Here is a 27,994-nt window from a genome sequence, read left to right as displayed (position 1 = left end):
CCTCCGGCACCACCCTGGCCTCCTGTTCTCCCGGCGCCGCCCTGGCCTCCTGCTCTGCCGGCGCCGCCCTGGCCTCCTGCTCTGCCGGCGCCGCCCTGGCCTCCTGCTCTGCCGGCGCCGCCCTGGCCTCCGGCTCTGCCGGCGCCGCCCTGGCCTCCGGCTCGGCTGGCGCCACCCCGGCCTCCTGCTCGGCGGGCGCCACCACTACACGAACCCGACCCGCCCTCCCACCCTGGTTGCGCCTTCGCTCCACCCGCCTGAACTGGGTTTTGTGGACGTGGGAGCGTCTGGAAGCCGCTCGTAGGGGGGGGGCTCTGTAATGTGTCTGTCTGTGTTTTCCCCTTGTTTCTGTCTGCTGTCTCTCCCTGATGTTAATTGTTGACCCCGCCCACCTATCTGTTACCATGGACACTAATTACATTCATTCTCTTCCCCAGGTGTTTTGTCTTAGTCCTTGTCTGTCTCTGTTTTGTGAATGGTTCTCGTTCACCATATATACTCTGTCTGTTCACTTCAATGTTGTTGGTCGTTGTTGGTGTGTGCATGTCCATGTTCCCGTTTCCTGTTTGTTCCGCGTTGCCTGCCTGTTTGTTTGTGTTTTGTTTATTAAAACCCGTAAACTGCATTTGGATCCTCACTCGCCTTTGTCTCACCGTGTCACACCGTGACTCAATTCAATTAAAGTTTATTTGTATAGCGCTTTTTACAATAGACATTGTCTCAAAGCAGCTTTACAGAACATAAACATAGAGCGGAAGGTAAACATAATTAATGATAAAGGAAATAACGAATAATAAAAGAAATAAGAATTAACAGAATAAAAATTCTAGATTATTATTAGATGTATATAGTTCACAGTGTGTATGTATTTATTCCCCTATGAGCAAGTCTGAGATGACTCAGGCAGCAGTGGCAAGGAAAAACTCCCTTAAATTGGTAAAGGAAGAAACCTTGAGAGGAACCGGACTCAAGGGGGAACCCATCCTCATATGGGTGACACTGGGGGTGTGATTGTAATATACAGTCAAACAAATGTTGTATTGGTGTGAGGTTCAAGGACTTCTGATCTTCTGAGTACCACAGAGTCTAACTGGAGATGTCTCAGGATTCTTAGAGTCGGCCTCGGCTGAGTGGATGTCCAAAGGCTTCGTCCCACAGAGGACGATGGGAGCTGGTACAGTGTCTGGATGCCTCGGGATGGGTACAAAGAGAAAAGTAGTGGAAAGGGATTAACATATCTGCCGTTCATAAAAATGCGCTGGTCTGATGTACTGGTGCATGATATTATGGGATGTATTATGTGTACGCCTGACAGAAAAGATGAGTTTTTAATCTACATTTAAACTGGGAAAGTGTGTCTGCGCCCCGAACACTATCAGGAAGACTATTCCAAAGTTTGGGAGCTAAATAAGAAAATGCTCTACCACCTTTAGTAGACTTAGATATTCTGGGAACTACCAGAAGCCCTGAGTTTTGTGATCTCAGAGAGCGTGAAGGATTGTAACGTGTTAGAAGACTAGTTAGGTACATGGGAGCTAAACCATTAAGAGCCTTGTACGTAAGTAGCAGCAGTTTGTAGTCAATTCTATACCTAACAGGTAGCCAGTGTAGAAATGATAAAATTGGGGTTATACGGTCATACTTTCTTGTCCTAGTGAGAACTCTGGCAGCTGCATTTTGGACTAACTTTAACCTATTTATTAAAGATGCAGGACAACCACCTAGTAATGCATTGCAATAGTCCAGTCTAGAGGTCATGAACGCATGAACTAGCTTCTCAGCATCAGATACAGACAGGATGTTTCTCAGCTTGGCAATGTTTCTAAGGTGGAAGAAGGCTGTTTTGGTAGTATGGGCGATATGATTTTTAAAAGACAAGTTACTGTCTAATATAACACCGAGGTCTTTCACTGTCGAGCTACTTGTAATAGTACATCCCTCTAAATGGGAGTTAAGTTGTGAGAGTTTATGTGCACTGGTTTTTGGACTTATGAGTAGTATTTCAGTCTTATCGGAGTTTAACAATAGAAAGTTTCAGCTCATCCAGTCTTTTATCTCTCTAAGGCACTGAGTTAATTTGGACACTGTGGCTATTTCATCTGGTTTTGATGAGATATATAACTGTGTGTCATCAGCATAACAATGGAAACTAATCCCATGTCTTCTAATAATGTTCCCTAATGGAAGCATGTATATAGAGAAAAGCAGAGGTCCTAGAACTGATCCTTGAGGGACCCCATAATTAACTGGTAGTAAACTGGAGGATTCACCATTTAATTCTACAAAATGGTGTCGGTCAGACAGGTAGGATCTAAACCAGCTTAAAGCCTGACCATGAATACCTGTGTAATATTGTAAGCGATCTAGAAGAATGTTGTGATCTATAGTGTCGAATGCAGCACTAAGGTCAAGTAGAACTAATAGTGACATACAGTCTTGGTCCCACTTAAGAGGTCACACTTATTATTTGCTACTGTAGTATTTTTTTCTTCTTTCAGCTTGTGAAACACAACTCCATCTGGTTGTTTACGCCATTTCACTGTGATGTTCTCTGTCCCCAAATCATCCTTCAGTTTCTGGTTGATCTGAAGAACAGAATAAGACTTTTATTACTAAATAATGCAGGATAGAGACTAACCTGTAGGAAATGATGCAGAAACTGAATACAACAGTCAGAATCTAATTACAATACGTTTATATGTGTCAGAGTTTGATGAATACTGGGAAATGTACATTATAAGTCTTATGGAGGATGAGACCCACCTGCTCCAAGATGGCCGTCATCACTGCAGGATCATTCACATCCTTATCAGATCGGACCTTCACTCTTAGTGTTTGTTGTACCTTGATATCTAAATGCAGAAACACAAAAAAATAACACATAATTACATCATCATACTGAACTCAATTTAATTTGCCTAAATGTAAGACTAAATAAAACATTAACTCACCAGAGTAACAGAAGAAAGGCATTATGTCTGAACACAGAGCATCAGCAGCCTGACCGTTATTTATATAACCACAGTTTTCATTCCCCAGAGCATTATCAGGTTTTCCAGTCATCCAGCTGATGGTAGAGAACTTGGTTTGGTCTGTCCACTTCCAGTAGTCTCTGAACAGACCAAACCAAGTGTAGCTTGAGACCACTCCCTTTATAACTGTGTCTTCAGTAGTATCTCTCGAGCTGGCCAAGTCTGTGTGATGCTGTCTGCAGTAAGCCTGAGCTTCAAGCCATGTCATAGTAGTAGAAATGAAAATGTACCTCTGATTTCCAGTATATCTGTCTGTGAGATAAAACACATGATGAAATGTGTGTATTCAAACAATGCTAATACTTCCAAAAAATAAATTCAGTACCAATTACAACATTAAAGTAAGAAAATTTCTCTACAATTGCTAACAGAAAATCAAGAAAATTGTACAATTTTAAACTAAACAATTAACTATTTCCTATGTGTCAAAGTTTATAAAGACAGTTCATTTAATTCTTTGAGCATATTAAAAACAACATACAAAACAACATTCTCTACTGACAAATAGCATAAAAGTGAGAAATTAAATTCTTACCATCAAAACAAACAGATGTCTGTAATGAAGTACAGGGACCATCTGCCCAACCTGAGGCTAACATGAAAACACACTCCTCATTTCCATGCCAGTTGTCAGGTTCACCTTTACCCCATCTTGTGCTTCCCAGTGGTTCATTTCCCATTGACCAGCGCCAGCTGTTGATGGGATTGTAGAGTCCAATCCAAGCACTGGAACTGAATTGATGTCTCTGTGCTTCATTCTGAAGTCGGACCATGTTGTCATTACTGTCGATGATAGCCAGGTCAGTGTGTGTGGCTCTGCAGTAAGCCTGAGCATCACTCCAGTTTTTCCCCTGCTGGATCAGATAGTACTGACGAGGGACAGACAGGACGAGAGGAACAAATCCTGTGGATAAGTTTTAATCATTTTATGCAATATTAGTTCAGTTGTTTGCCATTAACTTGTTGAGTCATTCTGTGACTTCAGACACACAAAGCAGCTCACCAACAACTTACACTTAAAGTTTTCTCTCTCTCTCTTTCTCTCTCTCTCTCTCTCTCTCTCTCTCTCTCTCTCTCTCTCACACACACACACACACACACACACACACACACACACACACACACACACACACACACACACACACACTTCTCTCACCTGTATAAAACAGGAGTATAAAGAGATGCTGCTCCATTACTGGTGTGTAGATAAACTCACTGAGACAAAAGAAATGTGATTAAAATCCCTCAGCAGTTCTGATCAGCAGTAAAACTGATAACTGTAAGTACCACATCACTACATATGATTATAACTGATTTTAAACAGTTCAGTTAATAATGTAAGTGTATCATTCCTCAAGATGTGTTTTTCTAAGTTCACATTAAAGTTTAGTTTATTTTAAATGCTCTGTCAGCCCATGATTTTGCCATGTGATTTTGTTTACATTTTGTGTTCACATGTCTGTCCCACCCTTGTCTATTCCTTCCCACCTCAGCACACCTGTTCCTTATGTGTCTAATTGTCTCCATTATCAATCCTTGTCTTTGTATTGTCTTTGTGTGCTCGGTCTTGGTTTTTGGTTTTCTTTTTTCCCCAGTGCTTCCAAATTTTGTTTGTGTTGTGTTTCTATGTTATGTTTAACAAATCATGTTTTTAGCTATCCTTGAATTTGGGTCTGAATTTTATCTTGAAGACACTGTCAGAAGAACAGAGGCAGGCTGTGTGCCCACATGTACAGGAGATCATTCATTATATCTGAAAACAAATCCAATTGAGAGCAAATGAAAAGACAGGTTATAAAACAGCAGGTAATAGATAGATCTGAACCAGACTATGATCACACAGAGCAAAACACCGGATGAACAAGAGGGTTTAAATAGATACATAAATCAGTAAGGAAACTGAAAACAAGTGAGTTTAGTCATGATACATGAAGGAAACAGGCAATGACAAGACACAAATCAAAACAAAACACACATGACTTCATTAACAAATGAACAACAATGTACAACAAAAAAAGATTCATGACAAATTTGTGTTACAAGACTTGGGAAGTGAAGACGTTTTTATACAAGAAGTAATGGTTTTAATGATTAATCATAGTTTTAATAAATATTTCTAATTATTTATAAATAAAATACAATACTTTACCTGCACACTGCACATCATGTAGCACATTTAATATTAACATTATTACAGTTCAGTATGAATTTAATGTATTGTATTAATATTTAAATTTCTATTTCCAAATATCACAGATGTTCAGGACAGATGTTCAGGACTGGGTACAGGATTTATTTATAGTCACATTTTAAATGGTTTACATCATTACTTTTATAAACATGAGGAATACAACAAATAAAACATCATAAATGATAAACTGATAATGAAATATTTATTAAAGTAAAGATTGGAAATACATTAGTGAATATTAAAGTTCATCTTCACTCTGCTCTGTGTCCTGTGTGAAGTGTTCAGATGTTCACAGCTCCTAATTTATTATTATTAGGACTCTTTTATTAAGATTGTTAAGACTCAAAAGTCAGTCAGTATAATTTTATTTTCTTAGATCGGGTTTAAACTCAGCAAGAAAGTTCCATTGAACAGTGATGAATTTTAAATATTTTATACATTAGCGTTTTTCATATGTAACTCATTTATATATAGTTAATTTTATAGTTATAGTTTATAGTAGTTATAGTTTATTTCTTATTGAATTAACTTTTTCATTAATACCTTGTTTGTTACCTTCAAATATTGCATTCTCACATGTTAAGCACTGGAAAACTTTCCCCATCAAGTGGTAGGAAATAACAAGAATTCAGTAGAATATTAAAACATACCTGAAATGTGAAGGAGGTAAACTATCAGTGTTGTATCTGAGTGTATCTCAGTGTCTTTCAGATCCGTTCTGTGGTATCTGATGACCCAGCATTGATATTTGTTCTCTTTTACTCTTCATGACATACTGTAAACCAACCAGGACTGCCTACTTTCTCTACTTTACAAAACAGATTAAATGGAAATCTGAGGTTGACAGGAAATGACTGATGAAATGGAGGACAGGAGTTCAAGTTCAAGATAAAGTCACCTTCAAATGCACTTTGTGTTTCATTTAAAACATGTATAGGTCTGTATATCTGCAGCACTTCTGACAAAAGAATACAGTTAATGGATTTATGTCATGAATCTTCACTAATTAGTCCATCATATTGTCACGTTATGAAGTTGAAGACAGATGCAGGTGCAGTAAAAGGTGTTTTATTTAAAGAGAAGCAGTCAAACAGGCAGAGGTCAAGATATCAGGGATAATCCAAAACTTACAAACAAGGTAACAGAACAAGATTCAGAACCACAATAGCACAACAAGGAACTAGGCTCGATACTTACAGGAGGATAAACACTGAACATTACTTTGTGTCTATCACAAAAACACAAGAGTTTACATACGCAACCTATTTTAAGGGTGAACTGAAAATTAGATGAGAGTAATCAGAAAACATGAGGGAGACAATTAATGACATACACATGATGATACAAGACATGAACTAAAATAATGTCCAGGTAAACAAAATTTAAACACATGACAAAACAAGAAGAGCATGTCATAGTACAGTGAGCTACTATGAGCTTTGAGCAGCTCTGCTCATAGCATCAACATGAGGGGGAGATTTCTGACACAGAGAAGTGTAGAGAGAAATCAGTATAGTAAATAGAAACTAGAATGTACATTTACTGAAGAAAATGTGAATGGTGCTTGCACGTGCCAAGGTCCCCTCATCATGTCACATGTCCATGTTGTGCTAATTTTTGATTTTCACGTTGCATCATGTGACGTCACATAACGTGACCAGAATACACGTGAGGCAGTTCCCCTCATCGGGCCAAGTGTTTTAATATATGACATGTCCATGTTGTGCTAACTGTTTCTTTTCGCTTATTTTGGGGGCGGTACTACACGTGACATCACGAGTACTGTCACCCCAATACCTGGTGGGGTGCCAATACTTTTGGACAAAAGTGGTTACTGAGGGTTTGGATATTTCATGTGAATACTGCAGTCATTATGGGATTTTACTTATTATTATACTGAATAGAACAGTACATGCAATTCTTAATGTTGAATGATAGATAGATAGATAGATAGATAGATAGATAGATAGATAGATAGATAGATAGATAAGTGTATTGACTGGGGGCCAATACTTTTGGAATCATTGGATTGATAGTGTGGAGTTGAGAGTTACATGTATTGAGAGTCTCCTTTACATCTACAGTCACTAGGAGAACACAGAAAAGAAGCCGTGCCTGAGCTCTGAGCACGCTGTGTGTGTGAGAGCTTAAAGGAATTTTAGGAATTTCCCATTCATTTCTATGGGATTTTTTTGGCCGCTTTTTCGTCCGCTGTGTGAACATCGTTGGTCGGATCGCGCCAAATTTTTGTCCGGCAAGATAATAAGAATGTTGCTTTGCAAGAACCATTAATAATACAGAAACAATCATATAATAAATATATTTTTTTATTATTATTAGTTTTTAATCATTAATTAATGGCTCTCATCTGGGTGCTCAACAGAAAGACTGATAGTGCAGGTTTTCCTTATACAGTATCTTGATATACAGTGGATTAAGCCAAGGCTGCCAACTCTCACGCATTCAGCATGAGACTCACGCAATTGACCCAAATCTCAGGCTCTCACGCCACGGCCACACCCCCGAATTGTCATGCAGACTCGTGCAGCAGTGAGGGGAAAACAAATCGCACCGCATGATCTCACAAAGCAACACGCAGAGAGACCAGACAGACAGTGTAGTGAGTTTTATGTGACAATTATGAGGGAAATACACAATTTATTCCCAGAAACTATGTAGTCAGCCGTTCTCCCTCCCATCTGCACCGTGTGAATTGTGAACGCAGGCAGGTCAGTGAGTTACAGGGTGCTAGAACATGGGCAGAACAGCTAATGGATGTCTTTACTGACATCTCCAACATTTCCCTGAGCAGCACTGTCCTACGTGCCTCAAGACTACCACCATTGTTCCTGTCCCAAAGAAGTCTACAGTGTCTTGCCTCAATGACTATCGTCCCGTTGCACTCACACCCATAGTTATGAAGTGCTTTGAGAAGCTCGTCATAAGGCACATCAAGACCCAGTTACCACCCTCACTGGACCTCCTACAGTTTGCATATTGTCAAAACCGTAGAGCATACCTATGATTGATAATGAAGGACAAAACAGTCATACAGGTAGATTTTATATTTTGTATCTATTGTGCTTTATTACCTTACAGTTAAACTGTTTTCAAAAGCAAATAAACAACCAAAAAATACAGTTAAGGTTAGGGTTAGATTATCAAAAAAGCCACACCTACCCAATGGCTAGAGCAAGACAAGTTTCTCAAAGTGAAAATATGCTCATTATTTCACTTTAGTTGAGCATAAAGACAAAAACCTTTTAGTCAAATGTAAGCTGTGTCTTTCTGGTTCGAAGGTCCTATCTACTGCCATAAACATTAACTCCAATCTGTCAAAGCAGATCTAGAAACTACACGCCTCGACGAAGCTAGAAGCTAACCCTGTGTTGGTGGACACACTCGAAGTGAGTCAAGCCCCTCCAGCCAAACAACAGCAACTACATTTTTACCGGACTGTTAGCCAGGGACAGATCAACAAAAAATTTTGTTGCATTAATGGGAACATTAAAGAACGTTCTTAAAAAAGTAACTAAAAAAGATACTTTTAACAGTAACACGTTACTTTTTGTACTCAAGTACATCAACAAAGTAATTGAGTTACTTTTTGAATGAAGTAATTAGTAACGGTAACTAGTTACTATTTCTGTCAACGGCTGACCATTTTGTGGTTAGGGAGTGTGTGTGTCTGTCTGTCTGTAGGAAAGGAGAAGCATTTTCATTCACATACACATTGTTAGTTACACTTCTCAGGTCATATACTGTATGGTTATGTAAAAACAAAACAACAAATCTGGAAACAAAATAACAAATTAGAAAACACAACGACGTTTCAGACCAACCGGATAAGGTAGGTAAAGTTTGCAAATTGACATGTTACTGCTGATTGGACGATACATCTGTCACGCAAACTTTACAGAAAGTACAACAGGCTGCATCAGTAGAAAGTCGAATTGTGTGTTTGTGAATGTATAAAAAAAGTATTAAGATTATAGTGGATAAAATATGTCAAATTTCTGCAGTTCATCTGAAAAAAATGTGGAGGTTTTGCAGTTAAACTCCAGGTAACTGCAGTTAATCCAGCAGAGTTTTTTGAAAGCACGGTTAAACTATCCACACTTACATTGTAGGAGTTTTAGATAAATTACGGGGAATAGCCCTGAAAGAGCGAGCGTCTGTGAGCTCCTTCAACACAGCAAAAGAACTGCAAAAAGATTGTATACAGTAAATAGGTAACAAAACAAATTACACAATTTAAAGGCTAAACTTTTTTATAACCCTTCATAAAAAAGACATACTATGTTACTGCCAAAACACTTTATCGTTGGTGATTTCATTAGGGGAATTTTTCGTATTGTAATTTTAAGATTATGCAGCCATCGCTCCCTATTAAACTCCTTTGTCAAACAGCTGTTGGTCTCAGATTGAGTCAATCAAGTTGAAGTCCAAAGATTGCTATCTCTCGTTGACTCATTTTTCTGATAAAAAATTTTTTTTTTTAATTTTTCTGTATAGCTGACTAAGAGGAGCCAGCAGCACTCAGTTATCCATGGCGGTAACTGTCTGGCTCTGCACGTTCTTACCCACCGCATCAATTGGTCAAGGCTAGATAAACCTATTGATCAGTGAATACCCCCCCCCCACTACCCAGGTTTGCATTTGATATTTAAAATAAATTTGTCCATTTAAGAGCTTAGTACCTTTCTCCATTTTTCTGTCCCTGCCAGTGAGAGCTGCAGCAGTCTTAAACCAGGGCTATATAATTAGTTTGTCTAGGGTCCAGTTCATGAAAAGCATTCCAAATAAGGGGAGAGATCTGTCTCACAATAGGAGTGATGACACAACAACAATATACAAGTCTAGTTGTTGCATTCTTGTAAAGTAAACTTTTTCCTACATTTAAACATGTTTGTGTTGTATTTTGAAACTACAGCAACATCAGTGTATTGTAAGATGCACAAGTAGACTTCATTCTACAGGTAAATGTCCAAATCAGAGAGCCATTGTCAGCGGGTGCAGGGATAAAACAGACCCAAATGCAGGGTAATGTAAAAATAAACAGGTTTAATAGTTAAAACAACAAAACAGGACCACAGACTAGACACAAGATGACAAACGACAAGGATTCCACTGCCCATAGGCAAAGCGGAATGGTTAAATACATGAGGGAACTGAATGCTACATAATGTCTTGACGCTATGGGATTTTCAATACTAACACCAATACACAAGGAGAAATTCCTGCCCTGCAGAGCTTTGTGAACTGGCACGGACAGCTGTTGGGTGCAGACAGGACTGGATCAACCCCCAGGACCAGAGATTGGAGAATACCAGCCTATCACCGCACAAACATCATGCAGGGGGCTGTCCTTGGCTAGTGCACTGGATGAGGCTACACTGCTAGTGAAGTGGCCATGATACCCAGAGGTGAAGCCATAGCACAGAACTTGTATGATTGGCCAATGCCTTTTATAACAGATTGTAACAGGCACTGCTTGTTGATGGGAATAACCCCTGTGTGGTTACCAAAGCAGATGAGGAGTTGAAGGGAATTCAATTCATCAGGCAGAGGAGAGATTTCATGTAAGGATCATTTGCTGGACTGCTGTTGAGGGGACCTTTGGGATGCAAGCTTGTGTAGGGTGATTAACTTTAAATTTACTGACTTTTTTATTTTCTGGTGCGGGTCCCAAGGTGTGATCCCCCCTGTTGAGATTTTCACAGTTCTTCAGCTCGAATCTCCTCCTGCTTTTGTTGTGCAAACACACCCATCACCCATGAGGTCTGGCACATTTGCATTTGTTCACTCAGAGTAGCTGAGATCCAAGGCAGGCCAAACCTCTGTGTGTGACATGGAAACCCTATACAAAATAGTCTGTTTTATTTATAATAAAAAAAATAATAAAAAAAAATTGTGTGAAAACAGAATGAAAAGTTGCTAATTCCATGACATGAATAAAATGAAAACTTGCTAACACTGTCATAAGCTGAGTGAAGTTATGGTCCATCGCTTTTGACATGTTCGTACACATACAGAATAAAATTATGTCATTTCTTTTTCATTGGCCATCACTGAATTATAACACCAAAAGTGAATTTTGAGACGGAACAAGAACCCAACATGCCTCCACGGAAGATGCACCGTGGTACTGGGAAGCCCTGTCTGAGCCAGACAGCAAAAGACGGCACTGTGTGAGTAGAGGAGGACATTGGAATACTCAGTGCAGTAGCAAATTGAACTGCAATGCAACTGAAATTCAGTGCCAAATGTTTTGAACAGAATGTTTGACTGTGTGTGTGTGTGTGTGTGTGTGTGTGTGTGTGTGTGTGTGTAGCATAATTTCAGTAGATCATAGTCTGCCCTCTGCTAGGCAAAGGCATATCAAAAGTGTGAAATGGGTGGCTTTTTTTTCTGCAGGCCTAATGAAATGCAATGCCCAATTTGTGTGTGTGTGTGTGTGTGTGTGTGCATGTGTGTGTGTATGTGTCTCTGTGCGTGTGTATGTGTCTCTGTGTGTGTGTGTTTGTGTAAAGCACATTATGTGTGCATCTTTGTGTCTGTATGTATGTTCATTGCACCGAAAAAAAAAAATTTAATTGATCGAGTTAAATAGACAAATGCAAATAAATCATATTGGTACCTTTTTTCCCTTTTCAAAACAAATGCCCTTTTGGTAAATATTTTAAACAGTCAGTGATATAATCAGAACAGAGAAACAAAAATGAAAATATGACAAATTAATACAACAGATACAGATATTGTCATGATTCAGCCTGAACTTTGGCCACGTGCAGTTGTTTGTTTACGTTTCTCGTCACGTGTCTGCCCCGCCTTCGTTTGCTCCTCCCTGTCACCTCACCTGCTCCTCATTGTGTTTTTGCTATCCTGCGTCTAGGTCTGCTTCCTGCCCCACGTCATGACAGAAGATTCCGCCGCACCAGGACCCAGCAGGATAGCAGCTCGGACCGGTTATCGTGGGAGCTTTTTTGTTTTTTTGTTTTTTTCTTCCCCGTATTTTGTGGGGTTGGTGACATCGGTCCGCATTTTTTCGGTGAGGGACGCCGCTGCGCAACCGGTTTCTCCGCGGGGGGCGCCGCCTCACTTCCGTGTTGCGGGCCATGTCGCCAGCCCGAGTTTTGTTTTTTCGGTGTCCTGTGACATCGCCCCACATTTGTCCGGCGTCGCTTCACATTTTGTTCCCGTGGAGGACATCGCCCCACTTCCTGTTCGTGGGGGGTGTTGCAGGCCCGTATTTTATGGATGCCCTCCCTCCCCGTTCCTGAGAGGTGGGACTGGCCGTGGTGCGTCAGCAATGTCGCCCGGCCCTCCAGCTCGGCTGTGGACGTCGCCCGGCCCTCCAGCTCGGCTGTGGACGTCGCCCGGCCCTCCAGCTCGGCTGTGGACGTCGCTCGGCCCTCTCTGGCTGCGCCGCCGTGTGCCTTTCTCCCCCCACCTGCCTTCGCCGTGTGCCTTGCTCCCCCCACCTGCCTTCACCCTGTGCCTTGCTCCCCCCACCTGCCTTCGCCGTGTGCCTTGCTCCCCCCACCTGCCTTCGCCGTGTGCCTTGCTCCCCCATCTGCCTTCGCTGTGTGCCTTGCTCCCCCCACCTGCCTTCACCGTGTGCCTCTCTCCCCCTCCTCGACCTTGTCGGGATTTGGCGCGTCGGGAGCTGCGCCTTGGGGGGGGGGGTGTTCTGTCATGATTCAGCCTGAACTTTGGCCACGTGCAGTTGTTTGTTTACGTTTCTCGTCACGTGTCTGCCCCGCCTTCGTTTGCTCCTCCCTGTCACCACACCTGCTGCTCATTGTGTCATCATTGTTTTGTATTTAAGTGTGCCGCGTTGCCGATGGCAGCGCGGAATCTACTGTTGTCTTGTCCTGTCTTCAGTTCGTGTCCTGTTTAGTGTTTCTTTCGTTATTAAACCCTGTTGTGTTTTTGCTATCCTTTGTCTGGGTCTTCTTCCTGCCCCACGTCATGACAGATATACTGTTTGTTTTTTGATTATCATACAGTGCTGTCATTTGCTGTCATACAGTGGTTTTAAAATTTGGGTCGCAGGTAGAAAGCAGATACGTGTCTTTTCCCTTATGAGAAAAAATTAACACGAACAATATTTCATGCTAAATAGATATTTTTAAATAATAATAATAATAATAATAATAATAATAATAATAATAATAATAATAATAATAACAACAACAACAACAACAAGAACAAATTGAATAACATGGTTTAGGCTTGTTAAGAACAATGTTGATTAGCAGCTGTAATTCAAAGTAAGATCATAATGTACAACTGTAAAATGATTTAAAATAAATATCTCTAAAATAAATGATTAAAGTGACTTAATAAAATCTCTTAATGTCGCTTATGTTATGTTATGCCTAAATTGAACTGTGATTTCCTTTATATTTTACATTGCTATTATTTGAATGTAGGTGACATATAATAATAATAAGAAGAAGAAGAAGAAGAAAAAGAAGAAGAAGAATATAATATATAAGTAGAATAAGAAGAAGGAGAAGAAATGTTAATTTAAAAAAATCCCATAGCCAACAGTGTTTCATACGTCTTTATAATTATATTTTATTGTGGATGTTTTCTCACAATTCTGATGTAATGTGAAGTAAAATAAAAAAAAATTAAATGTATATTAATAATATAAACATATACAATTATAAAAAAAAACACCTTTGAGTTTTTAAGAGAAACAGGGTTCTTATGTGCCACCTGGTGGATATTCTGTGAAGTGTAACACATTAAGGTGATTGCTAAGATACCCCCCCACACACACACACACCCACCCCCGAACAGAAGTGCAGAAAGCTGTGGTACGCTGTGGCTCGAATTGCCGAATGCCGCGGTAAAAGACGTTCGTTATTAAAGGCCACATCTCTATAGGGAGAAAGCAATGGGGCTAAAGCAGAACCTTGCAGAACACTGAACATTACCTTAGTTTGTTTATAGTAGTCACCATTTAAATCTATGAACTGATATGAACTGAAGTACCCTTAGAGCTATCTTCTGCCACAATCAAAATGATACCGAGTTTAGAAATGCTTTCTTGGGTTTCCTTAGTCATTGAGCTCCTTACACACAGATGAGCATGTGTACATTGTGCTGATATATACAAAGATCCCACATGTCCTCCAAAAGACCATTACACTTATACTTCACTTAAGGAGAAGCAGTAAGGCCAGATAATGAAATTTCCCTTTAACAGCAGCAGCTCGGTGTGTTTGATACAGAATTAAGACATTTAAAGGGGGTGAAAAGAACAGAGAGCTTTTAAAATAATAGACTAATATTAATAGTAATAATAAATTGTTAATAAATTATTAACAAATTATTAACTTTATTGATTAGTGTGTGTGTGTGTGTGTGTGTGTGTGTGTTTGTGTGTTTCTATGTGTACTGGGTGTCAGTAGAGAACCGACTGAGAACCATTCTAAATTATAAATAATTGATAATTATAACTAATTTATATATTTATTGATTAACATTCATACAGTGCAGAGTGTTTGTTCTAACTGGCCAATCTTGGAGTCTAACATCTGGAAACCTCGAGTCTCTGTGATTGTGTGTAATTTGCTAAAACATTCAACAAGGTCAAACAGTGACCATAATACGAATTTATTATGAATATCTTTTCATCACATCTCTCTTCATCACCTCAACCATGTTGGACATTCTGTGTAAGCTGAATCTAAGTGAGCCATTGTTACATTTCTGAAAGATGCAACAGAAATACCCACATGGTGAACTTGTGAACCAGTATCCATGTTTTCATCAATAGAGACTTCAAAGGACTTTTGTAAGTCACTTTGGACGAGGTCATCTGCTAAATGGAGTAAATGTAAATGTTAATGTAAATCTCCTTGTGCCCTGAATAAAACCAGTGCCTTTGCTCATCAATTTTTAATTATTTGGCTGAATTCCTTGACGTCAGTGGAATGCAGAGCAAAAGTAATTTGCATAAACCATTTTGCCTAAAAGAAGACAAATAAGCAGTTCAGTCTATCACATAAAGGATAATCTCTAAAGGTCACAAAGTTAAAAAAAAAAAAAAAGTTTTACACAAAGTTTACCTTCATATTTCAGCTTCCATTTAATACACAGCTCTTATACTTGAGTTGTTTCTCAACACTTAACATGAAAATGGTGAAAATGGTGCTGCTCTTTGTGTGTTATTGCAGTGTAGTGTATTGTCCTATTACACTGTCTTGCACTGTCATCTCCAGTCTTGCATTGTTTACACACATTTGCACACATTCAGGCCAGTGTGGACTGTCGTGAAGGTTATTGTAAGTATTTCTGTTGCAGAATCTGGTAATAACACAAGTTCCATGAACATAAAACAAAATCCATAATTAATTAAGAAAGATCCACAAATAATTAACGAGTCTATAAAATAAAAAGTTTTTTTTTTCGGCTGCTCCATGTTGCCTGCTGTGATAAACACAGCGGATCATCTGGTCCACATATTTGATTTGGCACAGATTTTATGGTTGATGCCCTACTGACAACTACCTTCCCATTTCCTCTGGGCTTGGGACCGGCACTGAGAATTAGCACTTCAGTGGCTATGTTAGATAAACACAGGCCACAGCAATATGAGAGCGAGATCTTTCCACTGGACCACTGGAGGGTAAGATTCACAAATGTGTCATTAAAATAGTCATTAATTCGGTAACATTTACTGTGTTGTTTCATAGTTGTGTAGTACAATGGTCCTGGAGGAAGGTTGTTTCATTTCACTGTGTACTTCATTACCTTCATGTGGTTGAAATGACAATACAACATGTGGTATGAGTTATAATGTCACATAAATGTATGTTTAACATGGTGACATGGCAAATTGCAAATATCGTGTCCAAGACACATTTTAAACAATATGACTATATGATTGAGGCACTGTGACAACATTTTCGGTAATTAATCCAAGGGTTAGAACGAGATCAAGAGTGTGACCTCCATTATGAGTGGGTCCTATTACATTCTGGTTAACCCCTACTGAATCTAAGATGGAAACAACTGCTGTTCTCAGTGGATCTTCTAAATTATGAAAATAAATATTAAAGTCTCCAGAAATTACTGCTGTCTAGCCGTACAAGAAACAACTTCAGTAAGAAACAACTAGGATCATCATGAATAACTTGCGGCACCTCCTTCTCTGCCTGTTAGGCATCGCTGATGTATATAACTATAACCGGATGCACAAGCTTTTTTTAATGCGGCAAATTCGTTTGGCTTCACCCATGTTTCTGTTAAACACAGAACACTAAACGTCTGGTCAGTAATAATTTCATTAGCCATAAAAACTTAAGATGCAAAAGATACAGTCCTAGCTTCAGATTAAAGGTGCTGGCAGTGCATTCACTATGATCTAATTTTATGCTAATAAGGTTACTAAAACAAATTTTCTGAGTGTTTATAGTTTTTTGTTTAGCTCAGGAAACAGACACAGTCTCTAAGTTGTGAGCCCTGGGTGTGGACTCAATGCAGTTAGCAAACGGTTGGATTAGCCTGCTTGTCTGCTCCCTGGCCCTGGTTCCGGATTGTCACCAGTTAATTAGGCCTGCTCTTAAACTATGTGCTGTGCTGCAAGAACAGAGAGCAGCACCTTGCCGAGTGGGATGGACACTGTCCTGTCCTAACAGGCCAACATTGCCCTTAAAAATGCTCCAATTATCTATGATGCTGTTGGAAAAAATCTTGATATGTGCTCTTATTATATGAACTATTACAATTGATGTTGTAGGACATATGGGGGTAGGCCAGATATTGTAATAGTGTTGAGCTATATGAGTTATATGATTATAATATTATATATATATATATATATATATATATATATATATATAGTGTTAGATGCCTTGAGACAAGTGTTAACAGAAATAAGGTGGTTTATTGGGTTTATTGAAGTTATAAAACTCAGTACTCAGAACTCTGAGAATTTGAGAAAAACAAGAAAAAGGGAACCTGTCCTTTAGGAGAGAACAGAGGAACTAAGGCTTAAAATAAAATGCATGTGCATGCCCAGTCTGGACAAACAAGACAGACTGAGATCATAGTCTAGCAAACTTAAGGAGTCAGCATAAACAGATCTCCACATATATGCAAAACAACATTATAAAATGCAAAAGCTTAGCTTAAGTAATAATGGAGTACTTCTACTAATCAGATAAAAAACCTAATTGTAAGTCGAATACCGCTAATATATAATCCAGTTGATTTGGAACCTGATGTTACTGTAATCAAGAAACTCATATCCTAAAATATGATCATAAAACGTCGTATGTCATAATCATATCCTAAATCAGAACTCCTATACCATAGGTGATTGTAGGTGATAGAGTATCATCATTGATCATTTTATATGTAGAGATGTGATTAATGTAGGTATTAATATAGGTGGATATCTCATACATAGGTTTTTGTGTATGTCACGGTTGTCATATTCATGTGTATGTATGTGTATACGTATATAGGCGTATGATCAGTGGAAATCATATACAGACAAAACATAGAAAAAGAAAAACTCACTCATTGTAATTGTATAAAGTGAGATTGGGAGATTGGTCCACGAGACATGTCTTCTGTGTGATACGTGACAGGGAAGAGTACAAGAAGTTCTCTGGAGCACATTTTAACAACAGTTTTGACAACACAGCATGTTTTTTTTAACAGAAAACAGAAAAAAACAAAAGGCCAGACTTGATTTTTGGTAAAAGGCAGACTTGTTTTCGGGGAAATGAGGGGGGGTCACGGGGTGATTCTGTAGAGTCAGGGAAAAAACCCAGACAGGTCAGGTGGATTGACGTAAGAAGGTATAGACGCACCTACAGGTGCCAGGGTATATATTGAGGAGATTCTTTTGGAGGGGGCGCTCTTGCTCCTGCTTGCTTGCTTTTTTTGTGGAGGGACTTTTTGGGTGGCATGGGGATACGCTGTTTGGGGTTTTTCTTTGATACTTTCAACTTAGAAGTTTTTTCCTCCTTGAGCTCAATGGAAGCAGAGGCTGATCAGCACCAATAAAGAGTTTTGCTCATTCTCATCCAGGTCTGGAAAGTTTTCTTATTATTCAAATTCAAATAGTATTAAGTACAAAGTTTAAAGTGTGATTAATTAATTAGTATTAAGTATTAATAAGTATTAAGTATTAATAATTAAGTATTATGAAATTAGTGTTAAGTATAATTATTTTAGTATTAAGTGTGAAAGACTATTATTGACTATTAATTTTGGCTGTAATGCACCCCTGGGATATGTCCACTTGGCCCCCTCCAAGTGGACATTTAATGACACCCCAGATGGGACATCGTAAGGGTTAGTATGATCTGGATCCGGAATCAGGACCACTCTCTCAGGAGGGTTACGGAGGCTGGCCATAACATTACGGTGAGCAGACGCCTGTTATATTCAAAAGTTTGTGTATAGTGAATCTGTGGCCTGACGTGGGAGGAGTGGCCCTGATGAGGGAGGCGGACAACTGCCCTCGAAGTCAAGAACTTTCACAAAGCAGAAAAGGAAATAAGTAATAAAAAAATATAGTGAGAATATATGAAAATATAATAATTAATAAGAGCTGGATGAGAAATAGCAAATAGCAACTAAGTTTGGTTTCGGTTTTTGGGAAGATTGAAAGGTTTTGGGGTTTTGGGGAAGATTTAAAGGTTTTGGGGTTCATGGTTTGGTAGTTGGCCGCTACCGGTGTGTGTTTGTGTGTCATTTTATATGTTTTTTACATTTTTTTAATTTTTATTATAAGATTGCCACGTACCGCCTGGATGAATGCTATATAATTCATCGCCGGGGCCGAACGGGCGGGTTGCCACGTACCGCCGGGGTGGGTGCTATATATAATCTATCGCCGGGGCCGAACGGGCAGGTAAAGGAAAAAGGAAACGCGTTGCCCTAGATACCGCTGTCCGGCGAGTCAGGTCTGCTTGGTAGGGCGAACACAGAAATGTTCCAACAAAAGAGTGTTGGTATATTGTTAAACACTGCTATGAGGATTGAGTCGAGCCTTTAATCTTTATTGTACTGGTTATCAGGAATATGGACTACATCAACTTTTCTCTTACTTATGGCCATTTCACACTGAGTGAAACTCTCCTCCATTTCAATTTTGTTTTTCCTTCTCCCTCTCTTTTATTTAACTACCTGACAGCATCTTAAAGCAGTCTAGATGGTGGTGTAGTGGATATTTTATTTATTATATAATTGTTATGAGCTTTTGCAGTAAATTAAAAAAAAAAGTGGCACTTGTTCCAGCCATTAAATTTGTACATGCTAGAAAGATGGGAGTTTGTGCTAATGTGCTCGATAAGAACTGAAAATGGAGGGTGCATGAAGACACACACACATGCACGCACACACACACACACACCTGGGGTACAAATAAGAGAGCCAAAACACTAGAATTTGCCCCTACACAGTGAAGTTCCAGCTCTCTTGTTTGTCGTTTTAGTAAATGTACATGATCCAACAGATAAAAAAGAAAAGAAAGAATCCTTTAAGAAGTATTATAAAGAAGTATAAAGCAATAATAATGATGAAGGACTTCAACACTATTTTCAGTAAACTTATATGTGAGATGGGATGGTGTCACGGAGTCACCAGGTCCTTCACTCACTCACCAGCATTCACATTCCCCTGAGTACTAATCAGCACCACCTGCTCCGCATTAACCAATCAACACACACCCTATATAAGCTACTCTCAGTCACTCAGTTGTTGTCTGGTCTTGTATGTTTTAATGTGATTTTTCCCCACAGTCATTCAAGCTCCAGACTCCCGTTTGCTTCTCAACAATCGGCTCTCCTTCCTTCTCGCTACAGGATTATCTTCCCGCCTCTACTAGCTCCAGTCTGGGATCCTGTCTCTCCTTTCCCTGTGTTCTCCCCAGTGTGTGTGTGTGCATGCTGCAACCTGGTGGTGCTTCGTACAGCTCAAGTACGATACATCTCTTCACGGACATTAATAAACTTCACGTTGTTTTTGCTTACCCTAGCTCGTGGCGTGACCAGACCTATACCAGAAGCACGATGAATGTTCCCGCGTCGAATCCCATTTGCGAATTGGTGGATCTTCTTAGCTCAGCGTTACAATCCGGCGCCACCGCACCAGTCATAGCACCGTCTTCTTCTGCGACCGTAGTCGCATCTCCCATGGCCAGCCCGGCGACCTACTCTGGTTCGGCGGAGAATTGCACCGGATTTCTGCTTCAGTGTTCTCTAGTGTTTGAGATGCAACCTCAACAATATCCCACCGAGCACTCTAAAATAGCCTTCATCATCTCACATCTCCGAGGAAAGGCTCTCCAATGGGCAGATTCGTTGTGGCAACAGAACTCCCAGATGGTACAGTCATATGCCTTATTTATTTCTCATTTCAAGGAAGTATTTCATATTTCTGATGCTGATTCCTCAGCGCGTGACGAGCTGTATCACTTACGACAAGGGAACATGACAGTCACCGACTATGCCTTGAAGTTTCGCACCCTAGCAGCTGTAAGTGGCTGGAATGAAACAGCGTTGATTACAGCATTTTGTAATGGATTGAATCCATCAGTGCAATTACATCTCGTCTCTTATGATGATCAAATGGGATTGGAGAGGTTTATTCAACTGTCCATTCGCACGGATCATCACCGACTCGGGTGTCTAACGACAGAAGGTTCACCACCCAGATCTCTCAGCCGACCAGTGTTCGTTCATCCTGAACCTACACCCATGCAGGTGGATTCCATGCATCTCTCACTGTCAGAACGTCAACGGAGAATTAATCAGGGATTGTGTCTGTACTGTGGAGCTTCGGAGCATACGGTCTCCTCATGCCCCATTCGCCCACCACGACACCCGGTGAGTGTTATCCAATCTGCACCACCCCTTCACTCACCCTTACAAACTCAAGTGTTGATATCATTTCTCCATCACACTATGTCTGTTTCAGCTCTTCTCGACTCCGGTTCAGCGAGCAACTTCATCTCCTCGAACCTCTGTCACGCCCTTCAGATCCCCAAGACCAGAGTTCCGAGGGAACTCCAAGCCCACTCCATCACTGGCAAACCACTAAACAGATCCAACATCCACCATAGTGCAGGCCCTGTGACGTTGACATCACCCTTCTGGTTTTGGAAAATTCCACCTCAGATATCATTCTTGGGCGTTCGTGGCTTATACAACACCACCCGAAGCTCTCTTGGGAAACCGGTGAGGTGAAAAGATGGAGTTCTCACTGTTTGTCAACCTGTTTCCCTCAACTGCCTTTACTACGTAGGCCATCAACATCCAGAGTATGAGTATGTACCACCTCCATTGAAAGCCCTCACCAGTACATCCCCTCCAAGGTCCCGGTCCAGTATGAGGAGTATGCCGACGTATTCTGTCCCAAGAGAGCTTTGCAGCTACCGCCTCATAGGCCATGGGATTGCGCAATTGATCTCCTACCAGGTAAACCAGTGCCCAAGGGAAGGATCTACCCGCTCTCTATTCCCGAACAAGAGGCCATGGAAGAGTACATTCAAGAGGCTCTTGCACAAGGCTACTTCCGTCCCTCTACCTCTCCTGCGCGTCCAGTTTCTTCTTTGTAGCTAAGAAGGACGGAGGCCTCCAACCCTGTATTGATTACCGATCACTTAATAGTATCACCACCATGTTCCGTCACGCCCTTCCCCTCGTCCCTGCAGCCCTGGAACAATTACGTGGTTGCAAAATCTTCACGAAACTTGATTTACGAAGTGCGTACAACCTAGTCAGAATCCGTTCAGGGGATGAATGGAAGATGGTGTTCATAACTCCGACAGGCCACTATGAATATTTAGTGATGCCGTATGGCTTAGCAAACACGCCATCTGTCTTTCAGGACTTTATGCACCATGTGTTCCGGGACTTCCTGAACCGGTTCGCGATCGTCTATATCGACGATATCCTCATCTTTTCCAAATCCATACCAGAACATATTCGACACGTCACGGAAGTCCTACGGAAGCTCCGGGATTACCAGTTATACCTCAAAGCCGAAAAATGTGAGTTCCACACATCCCAGATAGCCTTTCTAGGTTATGAGGTATCAGCGTCCGGAATTTCTATGGACGAGGGGAAGGTAAGAGCGGTTCAGAACTGGCCCATTCCCAACACCATCAAGGAGCTTCAACGCTTTTTGGGATTTGCAAATTTCTACAGACGGTTTATCCACAACTTCAGCCTCACAGTCACACCCCTTACCTCACTCCTCCGGGGCAAACCGAAATCATTGATCTGGTCTCCCTTGTCTACCAAGGCCTTTGGAGAGCTGAAAGAAGCTTTCACCCATGCTCCGGTCCTCATACATCATAGTGAAACCCAGGTACTCCATCCATGCGCCTTCTTCTCCTGCAAGTTCACCCCGGCAGAGGCCAATTATGACATTGGCAACCGCGAACTCCTAGCCATCAAACTTGCTCTAGAAGAATGGAGACACTGGTTAGAAGGTGCCAAATCCCCATTTATCATTTTCACTGATCACAAGAATCTATATCTCCGAGATTCTAAAAGGCTGAACCCTCGTCCAGCTCGATGGGCCCTGTTCTTCACCCGCTTCAACTTTACCATCACCTATCGTCCAAGAGTGAAGAACAAGAAAGCTGATGCTTTATCCCACATCCATACTGCAAATACACCTCCAGGGTGAGAAATCACAAACCACAAGACAAGACAAAGTTTTGAGAAAGCAGAAACCTGAACCAGACATGGTCGGACATGTTCCTAAACTCAGTCCCCAAATGTACGCTAAACTCATCTGCCTCCAAGATTCATGACTTCTCAACTTTACCTAAGAATATCCAAGACTTCCTGTTTTACCAGCACTGTCGCCATTTCGCCATGCTTCTCAACAATCCTGGGAAGTGCGGCGGACCAAAGAACTCCGCAGATGTTTTCCTACTGTTGGTCATTAAAAGTTCTCCATCCAACTACGATCGGCGTGAGGTTCTGCGTAAAACTTGGGCTATGGAGCGGCTTCATAGTGGTGTGTGGATCCGCACCGTGTTCATATCTGGAACCACAGAAGACGGTTATGAGAAGGAAAGACTGAATAAACTCCTGGAGCTGGAGAACAGCGAGTAGCAGGACATTCTGCAGTGGGACTTTGTTGATACCTTTTACAACCTCACACTGAAGCAGGTCTTATTTCTGGAGTGGAGGGAGAGGTTTTGCCCAGATGTGCACTTTCTCCTCAATGGAGATGATGACATTTTTGCCAACACAGACAATATGGTGCAGTACCTCAAGGGCTTAGATGGTAATGATGGAAGCAAACATCTTTTTACCGGCCACTTGAACGAATAAATGGAGTCGATCCGGCAACCAGGCAGTAAATACTTCGTCCCTGTACAAATCCATAAATCAGAAACCTATCCTCCCTACTGTGGTGGTGGTGGCTTCCTGCTGTCACTTCCAGAGTTAACACTTCCAGAGTTATCTACAACATGTCTCACTCCATCCCCCTGATTCCTATTGATGATGCTTACATGGGAATGTGTCTGGAAAAGGCTGTACTTCTACCCAGACATCATGTAGGAGTGAGGACATTCGGCCTGAACGTTCCCTCGGATCAACATGAGGCATACAATCCATGCTACTACCGTGAGGTTCTCCTGGTCCACAGGTTCCTCCCACTTCAGATTTATATTATGTGGCATGAAATCCATAGAGAAGATTTGAATTGTACAAAGAGAACAGAAGGGAATGAGAAATATGGGCTTTGATTTGTGAAAATCTGGGAGGACTGGGAAAGACTGGGGATGAGAGGGGGGACTGGGTGACATACATTGAGAAGCTTTCAATTTAGATGATTTTATAACCAGCCAATTGCACACAGGCAAACTCAACTTAAACAATGAAAATAGTAAATAAAACGGAAGATGAAGTGATTATGGAATGTGGGAGTCTGGAGGTTAAGGTGTTGGACTACTCATCGAAGGTCATGAGTCGTGAATCCCTTGGCCACCAATCTGCCCATGCTGGGCCCCTGAGCAAGGCCCTTAACCCTCAATTGCTCATCTGTATAAATGAGCTAGAAATGGCGTCTGCTAAATGCCGTAAATTCAATTCAATTCAAGTTTATTTGTATAGCGCTTTTTACAATAGACATTGTCTCAAAGCAGCTTTACAGAACATAAACACAGAGTAGAAGGTAAACATAATTAATGATAAAGGAATTAATGAATAATAAAAGAAATAAGAATTAACAGAATAAAAATAGATTCTAGATTATTATTAGTTGTATATAGTTCACATTGTGTATGTATTTATTCCCCTATGAGCAAGTCTGAGGTGACTCAGGCAGCAGTGGCAAGGAAAAACTCCCTTAAATTGGTAAAGGAAGAAACCTTGAGAGGAACCGGACTCAAGGGGGAACCCATCCTCATATGACTCCATAAATAAATGGAGCTTTTGTAACGAGTGCATTTTAAATAAAGTGCAGATGAAAACAAAGTGAACAGGAAAGAAATGCTGGGTGTGTCTTGAAACAATGTCCACTGTTAAAAGTGCAATACAAATAAAACTGAATTGAATTTAGATTAAATGTTCTGTAGGAGTACGAAGTTTCTCATCATTCTCTGTGTTTGAATTCTTGGAGCTGTAGCACTTCTCTGACCACATCAGGGACAAGTGTCAGAGTTTAGAAGGTTGAGGTCCTTCACTATCTTCCTGGCCTTGAACTCAGAGGAACCTACAGCTGGAGAGCCTTCAGTCCTGCATGGTCCTGTTCCCAATCCAGGCTGTGATGCTTCCTAGCAGGATGCTCTTGATCATGCATGTGTAGAAGTTCCTGAAAGAGCAGTGTAAAGTGTGTGAGGTGGTAAAGATGCTGAGGGACCTTGGTCACCAACTGTCCACTTTCTCCTATGGATGGGCGTTTTCCGCAAATATCACATTCGAATATTTGAGCTCACAAAAAACGAATATTCGAATATTCGTTTATTTAAATTAAGTTTAATAAGACAGACATTATTTTTCAGTAACATTTATTGTTTCCATCTGTAACCTTTATCTTACGGTGTAGAAGTAATAAGGTACATTGGTTTACTAGTCTAATGTAGTCTTAGAATTTGGACCAGAATCAGAAAACTCTAAATTGTTAAGAGCCAGAGAATTGAATGGCAATTAAAAGCAACACCACAGTAGAATGACAGTTTGCTTATCCTGTATTAATTTCACAGGGATGGCACAACACATTTATGAAAGACAACAAACTAAAATAATAAACTGCGCACATAAACAAAACCCTTTTTTTCCCGTTTATTTGAGCTCAGTTCGTACTTGGTTCCACTTGCTTTTGTTGACAAGAGTTCAGTTTCTATCGTTGGGGCCCTTTTTTTAGAGGGCCCTCTTTTTTTTGTTTCTGTTAGTGTTCGTCCAACCACCAAGTAGATGAAGAAGATGATCTTGGAGACTCATCTTAAGTTGGCTCGCCACCCAGCCACCTGGACTGGGAATCTATGAATCTCTGGCAAATGTCTGGAACATGTAAATCTATACCACTCTGTGGAAAGGATCTCTGCACAATGTTTCCAACTCTCTACCAAAACCTGACCTATAAATAAGGCCAAATGATTTATCTCAATTACCATTCAGTGAATAAATGGACTGCTTCAAAATACAATAAGGTCATATTTCAGCATACCTACAGTATAATGCAATATAAAAATCCCTCTTTTGTTGTACAACAGCTCATGTGTTTCTTCTCAGATATCAAAACATGAATTTCTCTCTAGTATCAAAAGTACATACATCAAAATTGCATCCTTCATATAAAACACTTGGTCATTTTCAGGTAAGTTTTGTTCCTCCACAGGGTTTTCATTATCAGGCAAGTTACTTTCAGTCATAACTATTTCATCAACTTTTTTATCAATCATGGCTCTTTCGGGAAGTATGTCCTCAGTGTCAGTGTTGGCAGTTAGGATCACTAAGTGTGAGAAGACTGTCTAAGGCACCATGGGACATATCAGGTGGTTGGTTAATTTCAGGAGTGCAGTTAACATTTTGAGTATTTACAGGACTCTCGATAGGACAATTGCTTGAACGTTCAGTATGCTGTGTATTATGGGAACCTGAGCACTTGGGGGTTCTCTGAAACAGGAAACAGGAATGATTTCATCCTCATCGTCTGAGAATTGATTTTCATCTACAGTAGGATTTGCACGGGTTGCTGGCCTGTGTGTTATGGCCTGCTGGTCAGGCACCTTGTTGACTTCTGTAGGCAAGTAACCACATGGAAGTAGTAAGTCCCTATGGAGTGTTCTTAAAGGACCATCCTGACTTTCAGGTTTGACTGTGTAGACAGGCAGAGTACCTGCTCTTCTCACCACCACATGGACAATTGACTCCCACTTGTCTGAAATCTTATGTTTTCCTCGAATACAAACATTTCTGACCAATACCCGGTCTCCAGCTTCCAAGTCCCAAGCAGTCACACGCCTGTCATACCTCATTTTGTTTTTGCGTGCGATCTTTGCAGCATTTTCACTTGCTATCTTGTAGATGTCTTCAAGTCGTGATTTAAGGCTTTGCACGTACTCTGCGTGTGATGTATGCTGAACCCCTTGCACTGGCAATCCAAAAGCCAAATCAACCGACAGACGAGGCTGACGTCCGAACATCAATTTGTATGGTGTGAACCCTGTCACCTCATTCCTGGTACAATTATAGGCATAGACCAGGGGTTTTACAAAATCACACCAATGAGATTTCTCTGGGCTTTGAAGAGTACCTAGCATGTCTAGTAGAGTGCGATTAAATCGCTCAACGGGGTTGCCCCTAGGGTGGTATGGGGTTGTTCTCACTTTATGTATGCCGGCCACTTGACAGAGCTTTTTTATCGTGCGGGACACGAAATTGGGTCCCTGATCACTGTGTAACTTTTCTGGGATTCCATATTGCACCATAAATGTCTCCCACAGACCGTTTTGCCACTCTAAGGGCCTTTTGGTTAGGTGTTGGCATGGCAACCGCAAACTTGGTAAAGTGATCTGTAATCACAAGTATGTCTTTGGTCCAACATTTGTCAGGTTCAAGAGAGAGGAAGTCCAAACAGAGGAGCTCAAGGGGTCTGGTGGTGTTAATGTTTACCAAAGGGGCAGCTCTCTCAGGCAGTGCCTTCCTCCGTATGCACCTACTGCATGTTTTGACTTTTCTCAGAACATCCAAAGCCATTTTTGGCCAAAAGAATCTGGTCCTTACAAGATGTCAACCCCCATATGACTGTGTCATGAAGTTCAGCTGGGTGCACAAGCTGATAAAAGGTCTGAGAGCCCACTTAGCATCTCCGGTACAAGATGTTATTAAGGAGTTCAAGGCGATTTAACTCCCTCAACAGTGGAAGCTCAGGGAGTTCTTGTCACAAAGTTGGGGGTGGTTTATCTCCCTGCTCGATCTGGGAAATGACATGCCTTATACTTTGATCAGCTCTTTGTTTTCTCACAAGTTCTGCCTCAGTTAAGTGGGGGATAACTGGCAACCCACCAAGGTGATCTTTTTGCCCATAACGGTCAGGCACAGCAGTAGCTGAGATGGCAAGGGTTTCAACTAAAGTGACACTGTAAAGTAGATGTCTCACAGATTGCTTGCACAACAGCTTGATCTACTGCATCTATATTTTCTGGATCGTAGAGGTGACCCTGCGAGAACGTGGACAGTGCTGCCAGCCACCTATAGCTTGTCGTATCAAGTTTTGCTGAGTTCAATACATATGTCAGCAGATTGCTATCAGTAACAACAGT

At 40.9% G+C, this 27,994-nt stretch overlaps 1 protein-coding gene and 1 pseudogene across 1 annotated transcript; one reads left to right on the top strand and one right to left on the bottom strand.

The window, feature by feature from the left end:
- Positions 1 to 2,904: 2,904 nt before the first annotated feature.
- On the bottom strand, positions 2,905 to 3,960 carry LOC113643933 (putative C-type lectin domain family 20 member A). The gene is made up of 2 exons (XM_047801941.1): positions 3,568 to 3,960; positions 2,905 to 3,284 (listed from the first exon to the last, which is right to left on the bottom strand). Exons 1-2 carry the CDS (start codon positions 3,803 to 3,805, stop codon positions 2,905 to 2,907), a joined length of 618 nt encoding a protein of 205 aa, XP_047657897.1. The 5' UTR covers positions 3,806 to 3,960.
- A 19,007-nt stretch (positions 3,961 to 22,967) lies between these two features.
- LOC113643938 lies at positions 22,968 to 23,974 on the top strand (annotated as a pseudogene).
- Positions 23,975 to 27,994: the final 4,020 nt, after the last annotated feature.

This window comes from Tachysurus fulvidraco, chromosome 16 (assembly GCF_022655615.1).
Source record: "Tachysurus fulvidraco isolate hzauxx_2018 chromosome 16, HZAU_PFXX_2.0, whole genome shotgun sequence".
In the NCBI taxonomy this organism is placed as follows: Eukaryota; Metazoa; Chordata; class Actinopteri; order Siluriformes; family Bagridae; genus Tachysurus; species Tachysurus fulvidraco.
This window is presented reverse-complemented; position numbering and strand designations above follow the sequence as displayed.

Coding starts and splice junctions, on each gene's coding strand:
- LOC113643933 (XM_047801941.1), bottom strand. CDS start 3,805: ATGGTCCGACTTCAGAATGAAGCACAGAGACATCAATTCAGTTCCAGT. Junction 3,285..3,567: donor GACATCTGTTTGTTTTGATG/GTAAGAATTTAA, acceptor TTTATCTCACAG/ACAGATATACTGGAAATCAG.